Source organism: Ixodes scapularis, unplaced genomic scaffold, assembly GCF_016920785.2.
Source record: "Ixodes scapularis isolate PalLabHiFi unplaced genomic scaffold, ASM1692078v2 PGA_scaffold13__105_contigs__length_92229423, whole genome shotgun sequence".
Taxonomy (NCBI): Eukaryota; Metazoa; Arthropoda; class Arachnida; order Ixodida; family Ixodidae; genus Ixodes; species Ixodes scapularis.
In genome coordinates, this window is record NW_024609839.1 from 7,167,987 (window position 1) to 7,189,609 (window position 21,623).

The 21,623-nt window shown below is 46.2% G+C and overlaps 1 protein-coding gene across 1 annotated transcript; it reads right to left on the reverse strand.

The window, feature by feature from the left end:
* Positions 1-13,779: 13,779 nt before the first annotated feature.
* On the reverse strand, positions 13,780-15,999 carry LOC120841031. The gene has a single exon (XM_040211863.1). It carries the CDS (start codon positions 15,997-15,999, stop codon positions 13,780-13,782), a length of 2,220 nt encoding a protein of 739 aa, XP_040067797.1.
* Positions 16,000-21,623: the final 5,624 nt, after the last annotated feature.

A 21,623-nucleotide genomic window follows, 5' to 3' on the forward strand; every position in this document is an offset into this window, starting at 1 on the left:
CCAATCTTCGTCTCTCCATCTGGTTGTCGTTTACTGGTGTGCCCCTTTTGTCAGTGTTTTCTTTTGCGTCATGTTGAGTCAGCTCTCGCATTTTTTTCCTTAGTGTTCCTTAATTTTCCTGTGAACCAATTTTGTTCGTTCCCCCGTCCTTCCCAGTACGTAATGTGTTTGACCCTCTTTCCAATCTTCGTCTCTCCATCTGGTTGTCGTTTACTGGTGTGCCCCTTTTGTGAGTGTTTTCTTTTGTGTCATGTTGAGTCAGCTCTCACATTCTTTTAATTTGTGTTCCTTAATTTTCCTGTGAACCAATTTTGTTCGTTCCCCCGTCCTTCCCAGTACGTAATATGTTTGACCCTCTTTCCAATCTTCGTCTCTCCATCAGGTTGTCGTTTACTGGTGTGCCCTTTTTGTGAGTGTTTTCTTTTGCGTCATGTTGAGTCAGCTCTCGCATTCTTTTCCTTAGTGTTCCTTAATTTTCCTGTGAACCAATTTTGTTCGTTCCCCCGTCCTTCCCAGTACATATGTTTGACCCTCTTTCCAATCTTCGTCTCTCCATCTGGTTGTCGTTTACTGGTGTGCCCCTTTTGTGAGTGTTTTCTTTTGCGTCATGTTGAGTCAGCTCTCGCATTCTTTTAATTAGTGTTCGTTAATTTTCCTGTGAACCAATTTTGTTCGTTCCCGCGTCCTTCCCAGTACGTAATATGTTTGATCCTCTTTCCAATCTTCGTCTCTCCATCTGGTTGTCGTTTACTGGTGTGCCGCTTTTGTGAGTGTTTTCTTTTGCGTCATGGTGAGTCAGCTCTCGCATTTTTTTCCTTAGTGTTCCTTAATTTTCCTGTGAACCCATTTTGTTCGTTCCCCCGTCCTTCCCAGTACGTAATGTGTTTGACCCTCTTTCCAATCTTCGTCTCTCCATCTGGTTGTCGTTTACTGGTGTACCCCTTTTGTGAGTGTTTTCTTTTGTGTCATGTTGAGTCAGCTCTCGCATTCTTTTAATTAGTGTTCCTTAATTTTCCTGTGAACCAATTTTGTTCGTTCCCCCGTCCTTCCCAGTACGTAATATGTTTGACCCTCTTTCCAATCTTCGTCTCTCCATCTGGTTGTCGTTTACTGGTGTGCCCTTTTTGTGAGTGTTTTCTTTTGCGTCATGTTGAGTCAGCTCTCGCATTCTTTTCCTTAGTGTTCCTTAATTTTCCCGTGAACCAATTTTGTTCGTTCCCCCGTCCTTCCCAGTACGTAATATGTTTGACCCTCTTTCCAATCTTCGTCTCTCCATCTGGTTGTCGTTTACTGGTGTGCCCCTTTTGTGAGTGTTTTCTTTTGTGTCATGTTGAGTCAGCTCTCGCATTCTTTTAATTAGTGTTCCTTAATTTTCCTGTGAACCAATTTTGTTCGTTCCCCCGTCCTTCCCAGTACGTAATATGTTTGACCCTCTTTCCAATCTTCGTCTCTCCATCTGGTTGTCGTTTACTGGTGTGCCCCTTTTGTGAGTGTTTTCTTTTGTGTCATGTTGAGTCAGCTCTCGCATTCTTTTAATTAGTGTTCCTTAATTTTCCTGTGAACCAATTTTGTTCGTTCCCCCGTCCGTCCCAGTACGTAATATGTTTGACCCTCTTTCCAATCTTCGTCTCTCCATCTGGTTGTCGTTTTCTGGTGTGCCCCTTTTGTGAGTGTTTTCTTTTGCGTCATGTTGAGTCAGCTCTCGCATTCTTTTCCTTAGTGTTCCTTAATTTTCCTCTGAACCAATTTCGTTCATTCCCCCGTTCTTCTCAGTACGTAATATGTTTGACCCTCTTTCCAATCTTCGTCTCTCCATCTGGTTGTCATTTACTGGTGTGCCCTTTTTGTGAGTGTTTGTTTTGCGTCATGTTGAGTCAGCTCTCGCATTCTTTTCCTTAGTGTTCCTTAATTTTCTTGTGAACCAATTTTGTTCGTTCCCTCGTTCTTCCCAGTACGTAATATGTTTGACCTTCTTTCCAATCTTCGTCTCTCCATCTTGTTGTCGTTTACTGGTGTGCCCCTTTTGTGAGTGTTTTCTTTTGCGTCATGTTGAATCAGCTCTCGCATTCTTTTAATTTGTGTTCCTTAATTTTCCTGTCAACCAACTTTGTTCGTTCCCCCGTCCTTCCCAGTACGTAATATGTTTTACCCTCTTTCCAATCTTTGTCTCTCCATCTGGTTGTCGTTTACTGGTGTGCCCCTTTTGTGAGTGTTTTCTTTTGTGTCATGTTGAGTCAGCTCTCGCATTCTTTTAATTAGTGTTCCTTAATTTTCCTGTGAACCAATTTTCTTCGTTCCCCCGTCCTTCCCAGTACGTAATATGTTTGACCCTCTTTCCAATCTTCGTCTCTCCATCTGGTTGTCGTTTACTGGTGTGCCGTTTTTGTGAGTGTTTGTTTTGCGTCATGTTGAGTCAGCTCTCGCATTCTTTTCCTTAGTGTTCCTTAATTTTCTTGTGAACCAATTTTGTTCGTTCCCCCGTTCTTCCCAGTACGTAATATGTTTGACCCTCTTTCCAATCTTCGTCTCTCCATCTGGTTGTCGTTTTCTGGTGTGCCCCTTTTGTGAGTGTTTTCTTTTGCGTCATGTTGAGTCAGCTCTCGCATTCTTTTCCTTAGTGTTCCTTAATTTTCTTGTGAACCAATTTTGTTCGTTCCCTCGTTCTTCCCAGTACGTAATATGTTTGACCCTCTTTCCAATCTTCGTCTCTCCATCTGGTTGTCGTTTACTGGTGTGCCCTTTTTGTGAGTGTTTGTTTTGTGTCATGTTGAGTCAGCTCTCGCATTCTTTTCCTTAGTGTTCCTTAATTTTCTTGTGAACCAATTTTGTTCGTTCCCTCGTTCTTCCCAGTACGTAATATGTTTGACCCTCTTTCCAATCTTCGTCTCTCCATCTGGTTGTCGTTTTCTGGTGTGCCCCTTTTGTGAGTGTTTTCTTTTGCGTCATGTTGAGTCAGCTCTCGCATTCTTTTCCTTAGTGTTGCTTAATTTTCTTGTGAACCAATTTTGTTCGTTCCCTCGTTCTTCCCAGTACGTAATATGTTTGACCCTCTTTCCAATCTTCGTCTCTCCATCTTGTTGTCGTTTACTGGTGTGCCCCTTTTGTGAGTGTTTTCTTTTGTGTCATGTTGAGTCAGCTCTCGCATTCTTTTAATTTGTGTTCCTTAATTTTCCTGTCAACCAATTTTGTTCGTTCCCCCGTCCTTCCCAGTACGTAATATGTTTGACCCTCTTTCCAATCTTCGTCTCTCCATCTGGTTGTCGTTTACTGGTGTGCCCTTTTTGTGAGTGTTTGTTTTGCGTCATGTTGAGTCAGCTCTCGCATTCTTTTCCTTAGTGTTCCTTAATTTTCTTGTGAACCAATTTTGTTCGTTCCCTCGTTCTTCCCAGTACGTAATATGTTTGACCCTCTTTCCAATCTTCGTCTCTCCATCTGGTTGTCGTTTACTGGTGTGCCCCTTTTGTGAGTGTTTTCTTTTGCGTCATGTTGAATCAGCTCTCGCATTCTTTTATTTTGTGTTCCTTAATTTTTCTGTCAACCAATTTTGTTCGTTCCCCCGTCCTTCCCAGTACGTAATATGTTTGACCCTCTTTCCAATCTTCGTCTCTCCATCTGGTTGTCGTTTACTGGTGTGCCCTTTTTGTGAGTGTTTGTTTTGCGTCATGTTGAGTCAGCTCTCGCATTCTTTTCCTTAGTGTTCCTTAATTTTCTTGTGAAACAATTTTGTTCGTTCCCCCGTCCTTCCCAGTACGTAATATGTTTGACCCTCTTTCCAATCTTCGTCTCTCCATCTGGTTGTCGTTTTCTGGTGTGCCCCTTTTGTGAGTGTTTTCTTTTGCGTCATGTTGAGTCAGCTCTCGCATTCTTTTCCTTAGTGTTCCTTAATTTTCCTGTGAACCAATTTTGTTCGTTCCCCCGTCCTTCCCAGTACGTAATATGTTTGACCCTCTTTCCAATCTTCGTCTCTCCATCTGGTTGTCGTTTACTGGTGTGCCCCTTTTGTGAGTGTTTTCTGTTGTGTCATGTTGAGTCAGCTCTCGCATTCTTTTAATTAGTGTTCCTTAATTTTCCTGTGAACCAATTTTGTTCGTTCCCCCGTCCTTCCCAGTACGTAATATGTTTGACCCTCTTTCCAATCTTCGTCTCTCCATCTGGTTGTCGTTTACTGGTGTGCCCCTTTTGTGAGTGTTTTCTTTTGTGTCATGTTGAGTCAGCTCTCGCATTCTTTTAATTAGTGTTCCTTAATTTTCCTGTGAACCAATTTTGTTCGTTCCCGCGTCCTTCCCAGTACGTAATATGTTTGACCCTCTTTCCAATCTTCGTCTCTCCATCTGGTTGTCGTTTTCTGGAGTGCCCCTTTTGTGAGTGTTTTCTTTTGCGTCATGTTGAGTCAGCTCTCGCATTCTTTTCCTTAGTGTTCCTTAATTTTCCTGTGAACCAATTTCGTTCGTTCCCCCGTTCTTCCCAGTACGTAATATGTTTGACCCTCTTTCCAATCTTCGTCTCTCCATCTGGTTGTCGTTTACTGGTGTGCCCTTTTTGTGAGTGTTTGTTTTGCGTCATGTTGAGTCAGCTCTCGCATTATTTTCCTTAGTGTTCCTTAATTTTCTTGTGAACCAATTTTGTTCGTTCCCTCGTTCTTCCCAGTACGTAATATGTTTGACCCTCTTTCCAATCTTCGTCTCTCCATCTTGTTGTCGTTTACTGGTGTGCCCCTTTTGTGAGTGTTTTCTTTTGCGTCATGTTGAATCAGCTATCGCATTCTTTTAATTTGTGTTCCTTAATTTTCCTGTCAACCAATATTGTTCGTTCCCCCGTTCTTAACAGTACGTAATATGTTTGACCCTCTTTCCAATCTTCGTCTCTCCATCTGGTTGTCGTTTACTGTTTTGCCCCTTTTGTGAGTGCTTGTTTTGCGTCATGTTGAGTCAGCTCTCGCATTCTTTCCCTTAGTGTTCCTTAATTTTCCTGTGAACCAATTTTGTTCGTTCCCCCGTCCTTCCCAGTACGTAATATGTTTGACCCTCTTTCCAATCTTCGTCTCTCCATCTGGTTGTCGTTTACTGGTGTGCCCCTTTTGTGAGTGTTTTCTTTAGCGTCATGTTGAGTCAGCTGTCGCATTCTTTTAATTAGTGTTCCTTAATTTTCCTGCGAACCAATTTTGTTCGTTTCCCCGTTCTTCCCAGTACGTAATATGTTTGTACCTCTTTCCAATCTTCGTCTCCCCATCTGGTTGTCGTTTACTGGTGTGCCCCTTTTGCGTGGGTTTTCTTTTGCGTCATGTTGCGTCAGCTCTCGCATTATTTTCCTTAGTTTTCCTTCATTTTCCTTTGAAGTCAACCCCCCTCCCAATTTTGTTCGTTCCCCCGTCCTTCCCGGTACGTAATATTTTTGACTCTCTTCCCAATCTTCGTCTCCACATCTGGTTGTCGTTTACTGGTGTTCCCCTTTTCGGGAGTGCTTTCTTCTTTTGTGTCATGTTGCGTCAGATCTCGCATTTTTTCCTTTTCATTTTCCTGTGAAGTCAACCCCCCCAATTTTATTCGTTCCCCCATCCTTCCCAGTACTTAATATTTTTGACCCTCTTCCCAATCTTCGTCTCCCCATCTGGTTGTCGTTTACTGGTGTTCCCCTTTTGTGTGTGTTTTCTTTTACGTCATGGTGCGTCAGCTCTCGCATTCTTTTCCTTAGTTTTCCTTAATTTTCCTGTGAAGTCAACCCCCTTCCCAATTTTATTCGTTCCCCCGTCCTTCCCGGTACGTAATATTTTTGACCCTCTTTCCAATTTTCGTCTCCCCATCTGGTTGTCGTTTACTGGTGTTCCCCTCTTCGGGAGGGCTTTCTTCTTTTGCGTCATGTTGCGCCTGCTCTTGCATTATTTTCCTTAGTTTTCCTTCATTTTCCTGTGAAGTCAACCCCCCTCCCAATTTTATTCGTTCCCCCGTCCTTCCCAGTACGTAATATTTTTGACCCTCTTCCCAATCTTCGTCTCCCCATCTGGTGGTCGTTTACTGGTGTGGCCTTTTCCGGGAGTGCTTTCTTTTGCGTCATGTTGCTTCAGCTCTCGCATTCTTTTCCTTAGTTTTCCTTCATTTTCCTGTGAAGTCAACCCCCCTCCCAATTTTATTCGTTCCCCCGTCCTTCCCAGTACGTAATATTTTTGACCCTCTTCCCAATGTTCGTCTCCCCATCTGGTTTTCGTTTACTGGTGTGCCCCTTTCCGGAAGTGCTTTCTTCTTTTGCGTCACGTTGTGTCAGCTCTAGCATTCTTTTCCTTAGTTTTCCTTAATTTTCCTGTGAAGTCAACCCCCCTCCCAATTTTATTCGTTCCCTCGTCCTTCCCAGTATGTAATATTTTTGACCCTCTTCCCAATCTTCGTCTCCCCATCTGGTTGTCGTTTACTGGTGTTCCCCTTTTCGGGAGTGCTTTCTTCTTTTGCGTCGTGTTGCTTCAGCTCTCGCATTCTTTTCCTTAGTTTTCCTTCGTTTTCCTGTAAAGTCAACCCCCCTCCCAATTCTATTCGTTCCCCCGTCCTTCCCAGTACGTAATATTTTTGACCCTCTTCCCAATCTTCGTCTCACCATCTGGTTGTCGTTTACTGGTGTTCCCCTTTTCGGGAGTGCTTTCTTTTTTTGCGTCATGTTGCTTCAGCTCTCGCATTCTTTTCCTTAGTTTTCCTTAATATTCCTGTGAAGTCAACCCCCATCCCAATTTTGTTCGTTCCCCCGTCCTTTCCAGTACTTAATATTTTTTACCCTCTTCCCAATCTTCGTCTCCCCATCTGGTTGTCGTTTACTGGTGTTCCCCTTTTCGGGAGTGCTTCTTTTGCGTCATGTTGCTTCAGCTCTCGCATTCTTTTCCTTAGTTTTCCTTCATTTTCCTGTGAAGTCAACCCCCCTCCCAATTTTATTTGTTCCCCCGTCCTTCCCAGTACGTAATATTTTTGACCCTAGCTTCCCAATCTTCGTCTCCCCATCTGGTTGTCGTTTACTGGTGTTCCCCTTTTCGGGAGTGCTTTCCTCTTTTGCGACATGTTGAGTCAGCTCTCGCATTTTTTTCCTGAGTTTTCCTTAATTTTCCTGTGAACCAATTTTGTTCGTTCCCCCGTCCTTCTCAGTACGTAATATATTTGACCCTCTTTCCAATCTTCGTCTCCCCATCTGGTTGTCGTTTACTGGTGTGCCCCTTTTGTGTGGGTTTTCTTTTGCGTCATGTTGCGTCAGCTCTCGCATTCTTTTCCTTAGTTTTCCTTCATTTTCTTTTGAAGTCAACCCCCCTCCCAATTTTGTTCGTTCCCCCGTCCTTCCCGGTAAGTAATATTTTTGACTCTCTTCCCAATCTTCGTCTCCACATCTGGTTGTCGTTTACTGGTTTTCCCCTTTTCGGGAGTGCTTTCTTCTTTTGTGTCATGTTGCGTCAGATCTCGCATTCTTTTCCTTTTCATTTTCCTGTGAAGTCAACCCCCTCCCAATTTTATTCGGTCCCCCATCCTTCCCAGTACGTAATATTTTTTACCCTCTTCCCAATCTTCGTCTCCCCATCTGGTTGTCGTTTACTGGTGTGCCCCTTTCCGGGAGTGCTTTCTTCTTTTGCGTCATGTTGCTTCAGCTCTCGCATTCTTTTCCTTAGTTTTCCTTCATTTTCCTGTGAAGTCAACCCCCCTCCCAATTTTATTCGTTCCCCCGTCCTTCCCAGTACGTAATATTTCTGACCCTCTTCCCAATCTTCGTCTCCCCATCTGGTTGTCGTTTACTGGTGTGCCCCTTTCCGGGAGTGCTTTCTTCTTTTGCGTCATGTTGCGTCAGCTCTCGCATTCTTTTCCTTAGTTTTCCTTAATTTTCCTGTGAAGTCAACCCCCCTCCCAATTTTGTTCGTTCCCCCGTCCTTCCCAGTATGTAATATTTTTGACCCTCTTCCCAATCTTCGTCTCCCCATCTGGTTGTCGTCTACTGGTGTTCCCCTTTTCGGGAGTGCTTTCTTCTTTTGCGTCATGTTGCCTCAGCTCTCGCATTTTTTTTCCTTAGTTCTCCTTCATTTTCCTGTGAAGTCAACCCCCTTCCCAATTTTATTCGTTCCCCCGTCCTTCCCAGTACGTAATATTTTTGACCCTCTTCCCAATCTTCGTCTCCCCATCTGGTTGTCGTTTACTGGTGTTCCCCTTTTCGGGAGTGCTTTCTTCTTTTGCGTCATGTTGCTTCAGCTCTCGCATTCTTTTCCTTAGTTTTCCTTAATATTCCTGTGAAGTCAACCCCCCTCCCAATTTTATTCGTTCCCCCGTCCTTCCCAGTACGTAATATTTTTGACCCTCTTCCCAATCTTCGTCTCCCCATCTGGTTTTCGTTTACTGGTGTTCCCCTTTTCGGGAGTGCTTCCTTTGCGTCATGTTGCTTCAGCTTTTATTTTTCTTTTTCGCACGTCTTATTTCACAATTGCAGTCGCATGAATAATATTATTTTGTTGTCTTTCGCTCGAAAGCGAGAAAGTTTATTTTCTTGCAAGTTTTCGTGTTTCGTTTTAATGCGAAAGCGTTAAGTGTCTCATGAAGCGAGCTGATGTCGTCAGCTTTGAAACCGCGGCAAACGGTTCTTAAACCCTCCCCGCCAGCTTTCCAGTTACGAAACCAGGCGCAAAGCTAGCCAGCGGCACCTTTTACACTTCGGTCCCATTGGCTAACGCGCGTCGACGAGGCTCCCAATGGCCGGACACGCAGCGCCATAAGGTGGCCGGTCGTTGAAACTCGCGCAGTTTCACCGACCGCCGACACGTTGGCGTGCGCTCGGCGGCTTCTGCTCGTCTCGTCGCCGACCAAATGGCGTCGCCTCTGGCATCCACACGAAAAAAGGAGCGGACGAGCGGCTTGCATGCTTTCGCATTCACAACTCATAAGAAGTGCTTAGGTGTACCTCGAGCCTTTTTTTGTGTGTTGGTGTTGAGGGGTGGGTGGTCCACGGGAGGCAGTGTTGGAGGTCAGTCTGTATGGCTATGTTCCGCAAATCTTTGCGGCGGCATGTCTTTTGTCTTTGTTCTTTCCTATGCGCGTGGATGGCTATATATTGCTGTTTCTTTGCGAATAAACCCAACTGCTTTTGAGGGTTCTATGTCGTCTTGTCCGTTATTTTATTTCCTCTGTGTCTCAGGGGTGTGATGTTGCCTTACCACCTCGCCTGCGCACTTTTGCTTCTTCCAGATTCGGGCCACTTTCGGCCGCCATGACACGGAGCCAAGCACACTTCCGGTTCGGGTTTTGTTTGCATGCTGTTAAAGGGAAACACCAACTCACCCAACTATCCATTCTTCTAAGGGAAACATTGCCACTAGGTTTCGTGTTTCCGCCATTCAATCGGTCTTGTGTTATGTGTTTCGCATCTCTTGGCTTCTTGAAGTGCTGTAATGCTTTGCAATCAACTGGGGCAACTTTGCTATGGCAGATCTCCGCGAAATAAAAGCTGCAGCAAACCGCGGCCGTAAAGTGCGAACAGTCTCTGTCACGCGAGCGTCGAGTTCACGCTCAACACCAGGATCGCTTAAGTTTGGAATCAAGAATACACACATCCGACTCTTCCGGACAGCCAAGGTACTTGATCGAGCCAATCACACTGAATTTTTTACGCAAAGATTGATTGAAGAATTAAATAATATTTGCTTTTTTCTATTTAAGCCTGAACGCAGGTCTTCGTAACACAGACCAACATGGTACTGTATAAAATATTTAATACATAAAATAATAGTTCTCGTCGTTTTCTTTAAAGCTTAGAGTGGAATGAATTGCTGACGTCAATCTTCGTGTGTCTGCTAGCTTGTGAAAAGATGGTTTATGTGGGGGTTCTGAACAAACTTCCAACAAAACAGCCAGAAACGACTAAAAAGAAGAAAAAAAAAGTGCACATTTTTAGAGTTTGTGTTAGGGGCAGTGTGTCGAACCGAAAAAAATACGGGTTCGGTTACGGTTCAGGTTCAGGTAAATTTATTTTGTTCCGGTTCAGTTCCGGTTCGACTAACTCGATCCGCGAACCGGTTCGCGAACCGGTTCGGAAATTATAAATGACAAATTGCAACATCAAAATAAATTACAAATAAAACATCTGAAATCAGCCCATACGAAACGGGATACATCGTTGTGTAAGGCTCAGGGATTTCTACCAGGAATGGTTTCTTTAGTGCACTCAAAGGTTACCTCACCGACCTTTACGCATTCGGACTTCATCTAATTGGGTCCGACGCAGTAGCTGTAAAATCTGCAACCTCCTTACAAACCCACTTACAAGTAGAACTCGCTAACTATCCCGCCACCTCAGCGTGTAAGCAATTGAAGGAACAGTGGGGAGAAAATACAGCTTTCTTTATTTGAACTAGCCTTCGGTAACTCAAATTAGACCCTTAAAGAAGTTTTCATTAAACAAGATACGGAATATGAAAAACACTTCACCGAACGCAACGCCAGAAGGACGTAATAGGATAAATATTAAAATACAAGAGTTCGCTGTCTCACAAGTATGTTAGCTTCTAAGTGCCTATACGAAACCGGATGCATTATTATCAAACTCCGCAGCCTTTTTTTTTTTCTGATTCCGATGAAGCAAGCTTCAAGAACTCGCGCGTTCTAGAAACGTGTTATGAAATGAGCACACAGCAGCATTTAGGATTTACGAGATTGTAAAAAAATAAAATCCCGTGACGCGATTTTTTTTTTTTTTTGCACCGCTTTTTAATTTTTTTTTTTCGTGCAAGCCGCGACCAGCACAATACTTATTCCTATGTCAAGATTCATGGATGCAGCGTTTGTCAAGATTCATGGATGCAGCGTTTATATTCCTAAGACTGAGTGGAGAAGAAAAATATGTAAGCGAGGTGTGTGTCAGTTGACGGCACTTAAAAAACAAACGGCATTGATAGCACATTCATTGTCAACAGCGCGTGGCCGAACCGTTTTGACATGAGCCGGTAACCGTTATTTTTTTCCGGTTCAGTTCCGGTTCGGGTTCATCGCGATAACAATATAACGGTTCGGGTTCGGGTTCAGTTCCGGAAAAGTACCGGTTCGGTTCCGGTTTTCGGTTCGGTTCGGTTCCGGTTCGACACCCTGGTTAGGGGAGAACTTCCGAATGGGAGGGATCTTTTCGCATGGAACCCTAACCTGGGGTTTGGTTCCACGTCAACTGCCGACACGTCAATTTCAAAGTTAGAGAGGCAGATTTTTTTTCCCCTTTTCGGCGTAAAATCAAGCGCCCCCTGTGACACGATCAAAGCAAGACGTGAAACAACCATTGGTACCATTCTTTCGATTTTATTACTCGCCCACGTTTTGAGACACAAGTGTGTTTGCCAAAACAGAACAGTTGGAACGAATGCCCTAGGATTGCTGCGTGATCGTAACAAGTCGGACGCGGTAACAATTTTATTACCTTATGCTTGGGCTCTAGAATCTAAAATAGCCTTTTGACGTCCGCGTCTGCAACTGTATCCACGTGAATATCATTCACGAGATCGCCGTGGCGGTTCTTGACAGAGGGTGCGAAGAATTGTGTTACTCGTGCTCGATCGTGCCCGGGAAAAAGCGAGTGGGGCGTTTTCGACGCCGAGCAGAGATATGGTAATATGAACAAAGCCGTCGCAGTGGTACGATTGCGGCGCTCGGTCCCCGCAAAAATCAAAGCGGCGTGTTTTCGATGACGAGTGGAGATACCGCGACTGTGAAAACGTCGATCTACCGCGGCGAACGCGTTTTAGAGAAGTTCGTTTTAGCGAACACCTTTTATAAAAAAAAAACTTGTACAGAGAAAATGGCAATGAGCTTCCTGTTAGTAAATTCATCCGCCGCCAAGCGGCGTTTACGGGCTGTTCAGCTGGCTAACATTTTTGTTTACGGGCGGTTCAGGTTCATGTTTACAGGCGGCTCAGGTGAGCTAACATTTTTGTGTTCTGGGGCGCGTCGTAACCCCCCCCCCCCCCCTCCCCACCCCTCGTTAACGCCGCTTCGCGGCGTTAAAAGGACACTGACAGGGCATTTATGCTCGTCGAGGTTTTTAGTTGTACGTGACATATGAGAGCCCAACAACCCCGAACATAATTTGCGGCTCGAAATTTGGTTTCTTTCCGCCCGAAAACCGCCGATCGAGAACTCGCCGGTTTGAGTCGCGCTCACTCTCTTCTCCGTGGTCACGGGCAGTTTTCTAAGGTTTAGACACTACCACCAAATTTAATCAAAGTTCTGGCACACAGTCAATACTAAAAATAGGAAAAAATATTTGAAACTCATTTTTTGTGGCTTTCAAAAAGCTGCAAATACGTTGATTGAAAAAAAAAAAAGAAAGGTTGCACAGACAACTGGAAGCATTCTGTGCGTTCACCGCATAATTCTAAAAATGGCGTCGTTTCGCGTTTCGTGGGTGGGACTCGCGGGTGGCAGCGGACGACGGGCGTGGGACCTCTACTTCAGAACTGTCGTTCACGGCACCGGCGAATCCGGTCTTCCTTCGAAAGAGAAATTGTGGACCGATCAAAAGAATTGATATTCATCCCGTACGGCACGCCCGACCAGCAAGCCGATTGCACGAAGACGTCGCCGAGCCGCCGTCCTTTCTCGTGGCTGAAGACATCGCTCGCGCAAACGTCAAGCACGAAGTGCGTACATCAAGTTGAATACGCACGCGTACGGTTTCTTTACTCGGTGCGAATGTGGCCAATGCGTGGTGCTGCCCGACTTCAAGCCGGGAATGCATGCATTCGAGGGAAATCGGCAGCAAAACTTTCCGACATACACTCGACGGGATGCATTACTACAAATGATAGAATTCCTCTCTCCTCTCCACATCTCCGTGCGGTGCGTGGGTTTCGGTTTCAGTTTTGAGCAGTGGCGTTTTTTTTTTTTTTTTTTTGCTTTATTAAAAAAAAAACACGTGACTTTGTAGCAAAAAAATTAATTGGGTAGTATTCCAACACCATAATAAATCGCCTGGCAAAAAATGAAAAAAAAAATTTGGGGAGTGTCAATGTCCCTTTAAGATGGGGGAGGGGGAGGGGGAGACGGGGCGGGGGTGGGTGTGTTAACACGCGCCCCAGTGGTACACGCGCGAAGCAGGAAAGCCTTTTTTAAACAGCTTTCGTTTTGGATAAACTGACTTTCTCTAAATTGAGGCTCCCCTTTCTCTGAACCGAGCTTCGATAAAACGTGCCCGTTCTCTAAAACGTCTTTCGATGAAATGGAGTTCGATCAACTGTAGTAAACCCGGAAGCATGTGGTTTAGAGAAACTCGTTTTAGCGAACGCCGTTTCACCGACATAGAACCCAATTTAGAGAATATGGCAATGAGCCTCCCTTTAGCGAATTCGGCCACCGCGAAGCGGCGTGTACGGACGGTTCAGGTGAGCTAACATTTTTTTAATTAGTCGCCGCAGACTGCCGCCAAAGCGGCGTAAACGCAGGGGGGGGGGGGGGGGGGGGGGGGGGGGGGGTAACAGGCGTCCCGGTGATACACGCGCGAAGCAGGAAAGCCTTTTTACGGCGAAACTGTATACCTCTGCCAGCCAAGGAAATGGTCGTGTCGTTAGTGTTGTAAGCAAAAAAAACTCCCGGCGAACAATTATAGGCAAAACAGCATATCTCCTTTGAAATCAGGCATACAGCATACAGCTCAGTATCCGTTTCAATAAAGGAAACTAGAAAGCAAGCATCAAGACCACGTGATGGATGATAAGGCGCGTGTGAACAATGGGAACACTCTCCCACGCGTTCCGGTAAAGAATGGGTTTGAGTTTGAACGTACAGCTCGTAGGTTAGCTTACGGGACTCGCACCTTTTCACTCCTTTCGCCCTCACGTAGTGCTCTCGGGAGGCTAGTTCCATCGAATAGAGTTTGGGTTTTAAACAAACAAATCCAAGAATGTGATCTTTTGGGAGCTCGTTTTTGAACACTCCTAGTTTCATTTTGTTTGCGGGAGAGAACAAGGGGTGATCGCCCGGGTACCCAGAAGTGGTGAGTTTCGACAAGGGTCGCGAGCTTCGAGTCTACATCCGGGTCGGTGATTTGGAGGATGAACGAGTCCGTGCCGCTGTACGCTGCGCGAGCGTCGGGGAAAACGCGCCTGACCTGCTTGTAGAAAAATTCGTACATGACCCGTTTGGACATCTCTAAAATGAAAAAGCCCGCGTACACGGGTTTGTTCAAGTGTAGGGTTCTCTGAGAAAACTGAAAGATCACCACGGCCGGGCTAATTGCCGCAAACTGTCTGAGGTTAGGCTTCTGCAGGTTTTTCAGCACTTCGTCCTCGCTCACGCTAATGACAACGTTGTTGTACTGACGTGGGTTTTCGATAGTCTTGCCATAAATTGAATTCATAATGAGCTTAGATAAGTTCTTTTGAAAAGCATTTGCCGCCTGTTTTCGGAGGTTGTGGTTAAAGTCGATGAAATCTTTAAGGAATGCCCTCTGCGAAAACTTCAAAAGGCGAAGAATGACCTTTAGTTTTAAGCCCAACTCCAGATACAGCTTGAGGTTTCGGTAGTGGATAATGTAATTGCGTTTCGGGTAAAAGGTGAGAAGCAACTTTCGCTCAGACTCTCGCTGGAGTAGGTGAAATTTTTCGACGAGCGCTTTTTGATAGGGTGAGAGCCATTCGAGCGGGACTCCTCGTTTCTCGGGAGCCAGGGGAAAGTCCGCGTGCGAATCGTGTAGTTCCCGAGTGTAGTCAAGGTCCACCTCTAAAATGTAACCCCCTGGCGCGTCGTCGGGAACCTGCTGGAAGTGGAGAGCGTCGATTTCCTCGCGGTCTAGCCAGCGAAAATCGGCGCATGGAAGGGATTGTCGCATGGTGGAAGCGTAAAGACCGTTCACATCGAGGTCTAAAATTTGAGAAACCGCAGTGCTCGGATCGAAACGTGCGGTTCCTGGCACGTTAGCCCTCGTGTTGCGAATGGCACATTGAATGATTCCTCCTCGCAGACCCGCTTCGATGAAGAGATACGCATCCACATCGTCGAGCAGCTCCAGTTTCACCCCAGTTTGTTTAAGTGCGCAGGCCAGACTGAGCGCGGGGAGGGAAACATAGTGAAGCGGATCGAGCTCGTACGTGTCTAAAGTCCATTTCCTGAAATTTTGGAGCACGTCGGCGAGAAGTAGACAGTCGAGATGCAGGTAGCAGTCACTGTATTCTCCTAGGCTTTTGAAATTAAATGTTTCAAAGACGGTTTGGGCGTGACGGTAGTCCTCCTCCGAAATTTGGCTATCGTTAAGCTTGTTGTAAAACGACTCGGGCGGCGGTAGCTCGGGCTCCCGGTAAGCCTCGAAACTGGTCACGTAGTCGTAGGGAAATACGCCTTTCCGCGCCAGAGGCTCAACGTGCTGCGGAAAAGCCTGCTTTAGACAGCACAGGTTTTCTAGTCCCTTGGAACGGAGGTCCTGAACCAGCGCATCCAAGCTGGCGGGGAGAAATGCCAGACTGTCGAGAAACCGCAGGTTACCCACGTCGAGTCGCTTAAATTGCTGGCAGCTAGTGGCGAGCATTTTAATATCTTTAGACTCGAATAAGTCGAGTTTGGGTAGTATAAAGGCCAGGTCATACGAATGGTTGTGCGCGAGCACTGGAATGACTTTCTTGTTTACTCTCATATTTAAATTGCATCCCTGACACAACGACTGCCTGTACGGTTCGCTGAAGTGGTCGTGATCTCTCACTTTTCTCTTTCGATTTCCAAACGATTCGCCACAAATCGCGCAGTGAGAGGCCGACGCGTGAGCCTCTTCGTTCACGCTCACCATTGGCACTTCCTCGCTTCGAATCCATTCGCCAATGAGCTTTGACAATTGATTAAGGATGGAAATGAACTTTTCCACGCAGTCCTCGCCCCGGTATAAAAACTGCTCGACGATGCGCGAGTCCGTGGATCGGATTACGAGTATGCAAAATGAACTGGGGACGTGCTTCTCGTATGCCTGACCCATGTTTTCCGCTTCCAGAATGGCCTCGAAATCGTAGACGCAAAAGTAGGGAAAGGGTTCCATCGTGTGGGGGCTCCGAAAATACAGGGCGTCCCCCTTTGCAGGACACACTGTTCGGACTGCCTTCTTTTCTTTACACAGCGATAATTGACTCCCCAGCGTAGTGCGAAAGCGAAAGCCCATCATACACCTTTTACAGCGAAAGCGGTGAGTGTGCCTGTTCGCGAAAAGTCCGGCAAAGTGCCTCGTTTCTCACAAGAAATAGGTAAGAGGTGTTTCATTGCTTCGTCTACGAGATGTAGTGAATCCATTTTTTTTTTGTTTTTTGTCTCGTGGTCCCTTTTATTGTAAAATATTTGTGAGCGACATCGTCAAGGAGTTATCTGTGATGCGAGGATCGCGCGCGCGTTGCTCGTGAGATGTCATTTCAAAACTTTTTTTGCCTCGGATGTGTCTCGAAACTGTGCTTGTGTTGTACATTTTTTGGTGTAAAGCGTTTCCAATCACGTCTTTGTTGCGTAGAGTGAAAAAAAAAAAATTAAGTGCCGTATCTGTATTTAGAAGTGTGGATGTCTTTAGAGCTTATGAGAATAAAACAAAATGAAACACCATATCTGTCTCATTTTTAGCGTAAGGATGCGGTCACGCTCCGTTCCATTTTCCCACACTGCTCCGTTCAGCAGCTGCAGATGACGATAAAATTAGCGAGAGATATCGCGCGCGCGATAGAGTTGACGCCATCTACCAAGCTGGCGCTAAAATTAGGAAGACATTTCGCGTGATAATGGTTCACGCCAGCCAAGGGATTCAGGTGCGCGCCATCTACAAACGCAATCGACAACTCACAAAGCCCGGAATTGCGCGCGCGCGAAAATACGGATGAGCACGCCTTAGCGACACGAGCAATTTAACTTTTCAGCAAAATATGTCGCAAGGTCACACCCACACCGCCAGATGTCACTCATGCCCTAACAACGAAGACGCTTAGAAACAAAATCTCGCACCATCTATGAACGGAGCTGACAACTCGTACGCCTAAATCCCAGATGTAAACTGTGTTCGCGCAAAATCGAGAAGAGGAAATGCTATCTTCATCTCATTGAATTTAAAAATAATCTTCGACCAGTTCAAAGTTTTAACGCTAGGTGTTGGATACAACACAATTGGATGGGACTGTGTAAGGTTTTACGCGCTGGGCCCGAAATTTCATCAGGGCCACTTCAGAGTTTTACGCGCTGGGGCCAGCCCCCCCAAATATGTCAGTGCCACTTCAAAACTTTACGCTGTTTTTCAGCTTAGCACGGTTCGTGAGCGTGACATCACCCCCAATTTAGCGGCACCGGTGCTAACTGGGACCTTCACATGACGCCCAAAATTTATAGCGGGTCGAAGCTTTTACCACCAGATGGCACCCAATTTGGACGAGGACCACTTCACACATTGAACACTAGATGGCACCTATTCCCAAAATATGCTGGGTCTTTGCAAAGTGTTACGAGCTTGCCCCCGAATTTTAACAGGGCCACTTTAAAGCTTTACGCAGGATCAACATCAATCACGGTCCGCGAGCTTCAAAATTTTTACATTTCACCTCAATTTTGCGGGACCCCCAGCTGCTTCTATTTGGGACCGTCACATGACGCCAAAATTCAGCGGGTCGAAGACCCCATTTGCAACAGCTAAGGGGGCGCCACGAGGCTACGAGTTCGCGAGCATCGTTTGAATCGCGCGCGCGCGAAATCACGTGATAGTAATACGAGCAACGTCACGCGACCATGGACACATGACCTGCGGCAATGACGCATCCTTTTTTTTTAACCGTATTACAAAAGCCAAGTGCCAGGAAAACACGTGATCTGATTTGCACACACGGACAACTACGAAGAGTTAAGCCCTCTAGGAAGCAATGTGCTTCTAGCTCAGGGGGTAGAGTGTCGGGCTCCTGTGCACAAGGTCGATCCGCAGCCGCCGCAGAGCCTTTTTTTAGCGAATAAAAGTCGTTTACCGCGCAGCGATTCAAATAATGTCACGTGACCATCATGTGACCGCGGCGCAGCGCCCTCTGTCGGATTCAACACGAACCCTGTATGACATCACGTGAGCTCCCTCTGTCGGACGCAACTCGAACCGGGGGAAAACACGTGGTTAGAATCATGTGATGGGAGCCGTGCTGATGACATCCCACGTGAGCGTCATGTGACCGCAGCGCAGCGCCCTCTGTCGGATGCAACACCAACCCTGATGACATCACGTGAGCGCCCTCTGTCGAACGCAACTCGAACCCGGGGAAAATCACGTGGTTAACATCACGTGATGGGAGTCGTGGTGACGAACCAAGACGATCAACGTCACACGACCATGGACACATGACCTGCGGTAACGACGCACCCTGTTTTAAGCGCATTACAAAAGTCAAGTAGGGCGCGGGAAATCACGTGATCTGAATTGCACACACGGACAACTACGAAGAGTTAAGCGGTCTCGGAAGCAATGTGCTCGTAGCTCAGGTTGTGGTCGAGGGGGAGAAAGAAGAAGACGCCGTTTAGAATGGTCGTGCTTTCATGTTCTCCGTCGAAAATCAACAATCGGCTTCAGGCCGAGGAAACCCATCTACCTCTGCTTCTTATACTGGTAACGAAAATCACAAGATGTACTCGGAGAACACTGCAACGGCACCCGTGGCCCCAAGAGACGTTCCTATTCCGGCAACCGGCCAAGATGAGTATAAGATTATACTTCCACGTTTTCACCTGGAGCCTTGTGCGTAAACTCGGTCTTCCTCCACGCTGACCTCACGGGTCGGCCCTACCGTGCAGTTGACTTTCGCGATGGACTTAGAGGGGTCGTCGACCTCAGCGAAGTGGTGTCTCTCGGGCAGTTTCAGATGAGCCATGTGTGGATGGCGACTCTGGCTAGTCCTGAAGCCACTGAAAAGTTGACAACCGCGAAAGAACTCAGCGTGAAAGGGAAGAAGTGTTTAATCATCGACCCGAACTCAAAGGACGTGAAGCTCAAGCTACTCTGGCTGCCGTCATACTTAGAAGCTAAAAAGGTCGTTGAAGCTTTAGCACCGTTCGGCACGGTTCGAAGCATGGCGCGAGAAAAGTGGCGCGTGCCAGGAATGGAGAACATGGAGACGTTGAACAGGGAGGTCTGCCTAACGCTGCACGACACCGTGACGTCAGAAGACATACCTCACCTACTGAAGGTTTCCGGCATACAATCCCTTCTGGTGATGTCGGGACGACCACCCTTGTGTCTACGATGCAAGAAGGTCGGTCATATTCGACGACAGTGCCGTACTCCGAAATGCGCGCGTTGTAATCGATTTGGGCATGAGAGTGACGAGTGCTTTTCAAGCTATGCAACTGTAGTACGAGGCTCTGGCAACGACCCTGACGCCAACCCGGAACTTTTGATGGACATCTCCGAGGTCATGGATGCTAGCGGAGATGTTCTTTCCACTCAAGCGCAGCCCAGAGAGGCACTGCCCCAGAGTTCCGGCGAGAGCGAAAAGCAAGTTGAAAAAGAAGCTTCGGAGGTACTCCAAGACACAACATCGACAGAAGCCGAGAAAGAAGCTTCCCAGGAAGGGCCAATCAAGGACGCCTTGTCAACATCGGAAACAGAGGCACCGAAACAGTCAGCGGTGTCTGCAGACGGACTTACAACGTTTGACAACAAAAGTGACCCGTCAGCAATGGACCTGAACCCCAGCACGTGCAAGGACAATAGTGACACCAAGAGGAAAAAACACCCGCCTGACATTATCGCGAGTAAGCGAAAAACCTCCCTTGCACACTAGAGTACATGAACAAACCCCTCCCTACCCCCTCGCCTTGCCCTTCCACCTCCCTCTCCTCTATCCTATCCTCACCCCCTCCTCCCCTTCCATTAACTTTAACTGATAGCCTTCGTATTGTTACCCTAAACGTAAGAGGATTTAACTCACGAAAGAAACAGTATCATTTGAAACGTCTACTTGAAGACAAAGAGGTTGACTTTCTAGCCGTACAGGAAACAAAACTGTCAACGGTAGAACAGGTAGAACAGGCCATGCAACATTTCCTGTACGACTAAGAGGTATGCGTTAGCCATGCTGTATGTCTCTCCGCAGGATGTTTATTGTTTATTAGAAAGTCTTTTCATTTGATTTAGCTGCCACGACAGACCTTTGCGGGCGCTTCATTATGTGCGACTTCCGAGTTTCCGACATAATGTGGAGAGTGATATGCGTGTATGCACCGAATGACGTGAATGCTAGAGTAACTTTTTTTGATCACCTACGACCTTATTTACTTTGTGATGGAATGGTAGTTCTGCTTGGAGACTTTAACTGCGTTTGCGACGGAGCAGACAGATCACCATATAAACTTCGAATTGACAAAAGTGAACGACTGCTACAGGACGTTGTGGGCGAGTCTAATATTTTTGATGTCGCAGCATTTCAGCTAAAGGAAAAACACTTACCATATACCCATCTTCAAAACACATCACACGCAAGACTTGATAGGATTTACTGCTCAGTAGACCTTATTAACAATTTAAATGGTTATGCCGTAGATCCAGTTCTTTTCACAAACCATTGCATGGTATCAATAACAATTGGAAGGAAACGAAGAAAAAAGTGTATAAACTGGAAAGTATGGAAACTTAATAATCAACTGTTAAACGATGAAAACTTTGTCGCAGCTGTGACCGATCTTTTTGAGCGAATAGGGAGAACAACTGAACATATATCTGCTAAATGGGAGCTTTTTAAACAAGAATTTAAACATATAGCAATTGAGAGAGCTAGTGTTTTAAAATTCCAAAAGTATGAGACCGAGAGGACGCTGATAAGTAATTTCCGTGCCTTGGTTCAACTTGAATGTCAAAACTCTGGACAGGGTTTGGAAGATATTATCCGCAAAAACCTGAGCTCGATAAATTTCACCAAGAGCGTTATCAAGGCGCTGTTATACGTTCTCGTGCTGTAAAATATTTTTTGGGAGAACAGCCAACAAAAAAGGTAATAGGGGAGGAGGAAAGGTATGCGATGACTAAAGAAATAAAAGAGATAAGGCAAAACAACATGATAATTAGAAATAGCGAAGCTATAGTCGAAGCCTTTTCTGAACATTACAAAAAGATATTCGGCACAAAGATTGCCTCCACAGATATAGAATATCTAAAGGAACTTGTAACATTGCTTCCCCAGTTAGATAAAGAACACACAAAAGAATTGGAAGAAGCGATCAGTTTAGCTGAGGTAGAAAACGCTGTGGATGCCCTTCCAACAAACAAAACCCCAGGACCGGATGGTATTACTGCAGAATTTTATAAGCTTCGCAAAAACACTTTATGTCCTATCTTGCAGGAGATTTTTCAAGAGGCCTACAGAAACAAAAGCCTTCCGCCCTTCCCTCTACCACTGTACTTGGGCATGTCCTTCCCCTGTCGGGGTAAAAGTCATGCCCGTTCCTAATCCCACTACAACCCCCTGGGAGGCCGCTCTACTCAGCTCACGCCCCGAACGGCAGCGAGCGCTGCTCGAACGGGCTAGACGGGTAGCGGTGGCCTGCGGGGCCTTGGACTTGGGGACCTGACCCGGGGGGCGTCATCACTGAACATACTGAATTAAAGTTTTTACCACCACCACCACCTTCCGCCCTCATTTCTGCATACACACACTATTCTTATTCCAA

Bases quoted from the DNA above. Each gene is read 5' to 3' on its own strand.
- LOC120841031 (XM_040211863.1), bottom strand. From the start codon at position 15,999: ATGGAACCCTTTCCCTACTTTTGCGTCTACGATTTCGAGGCCATTCTG.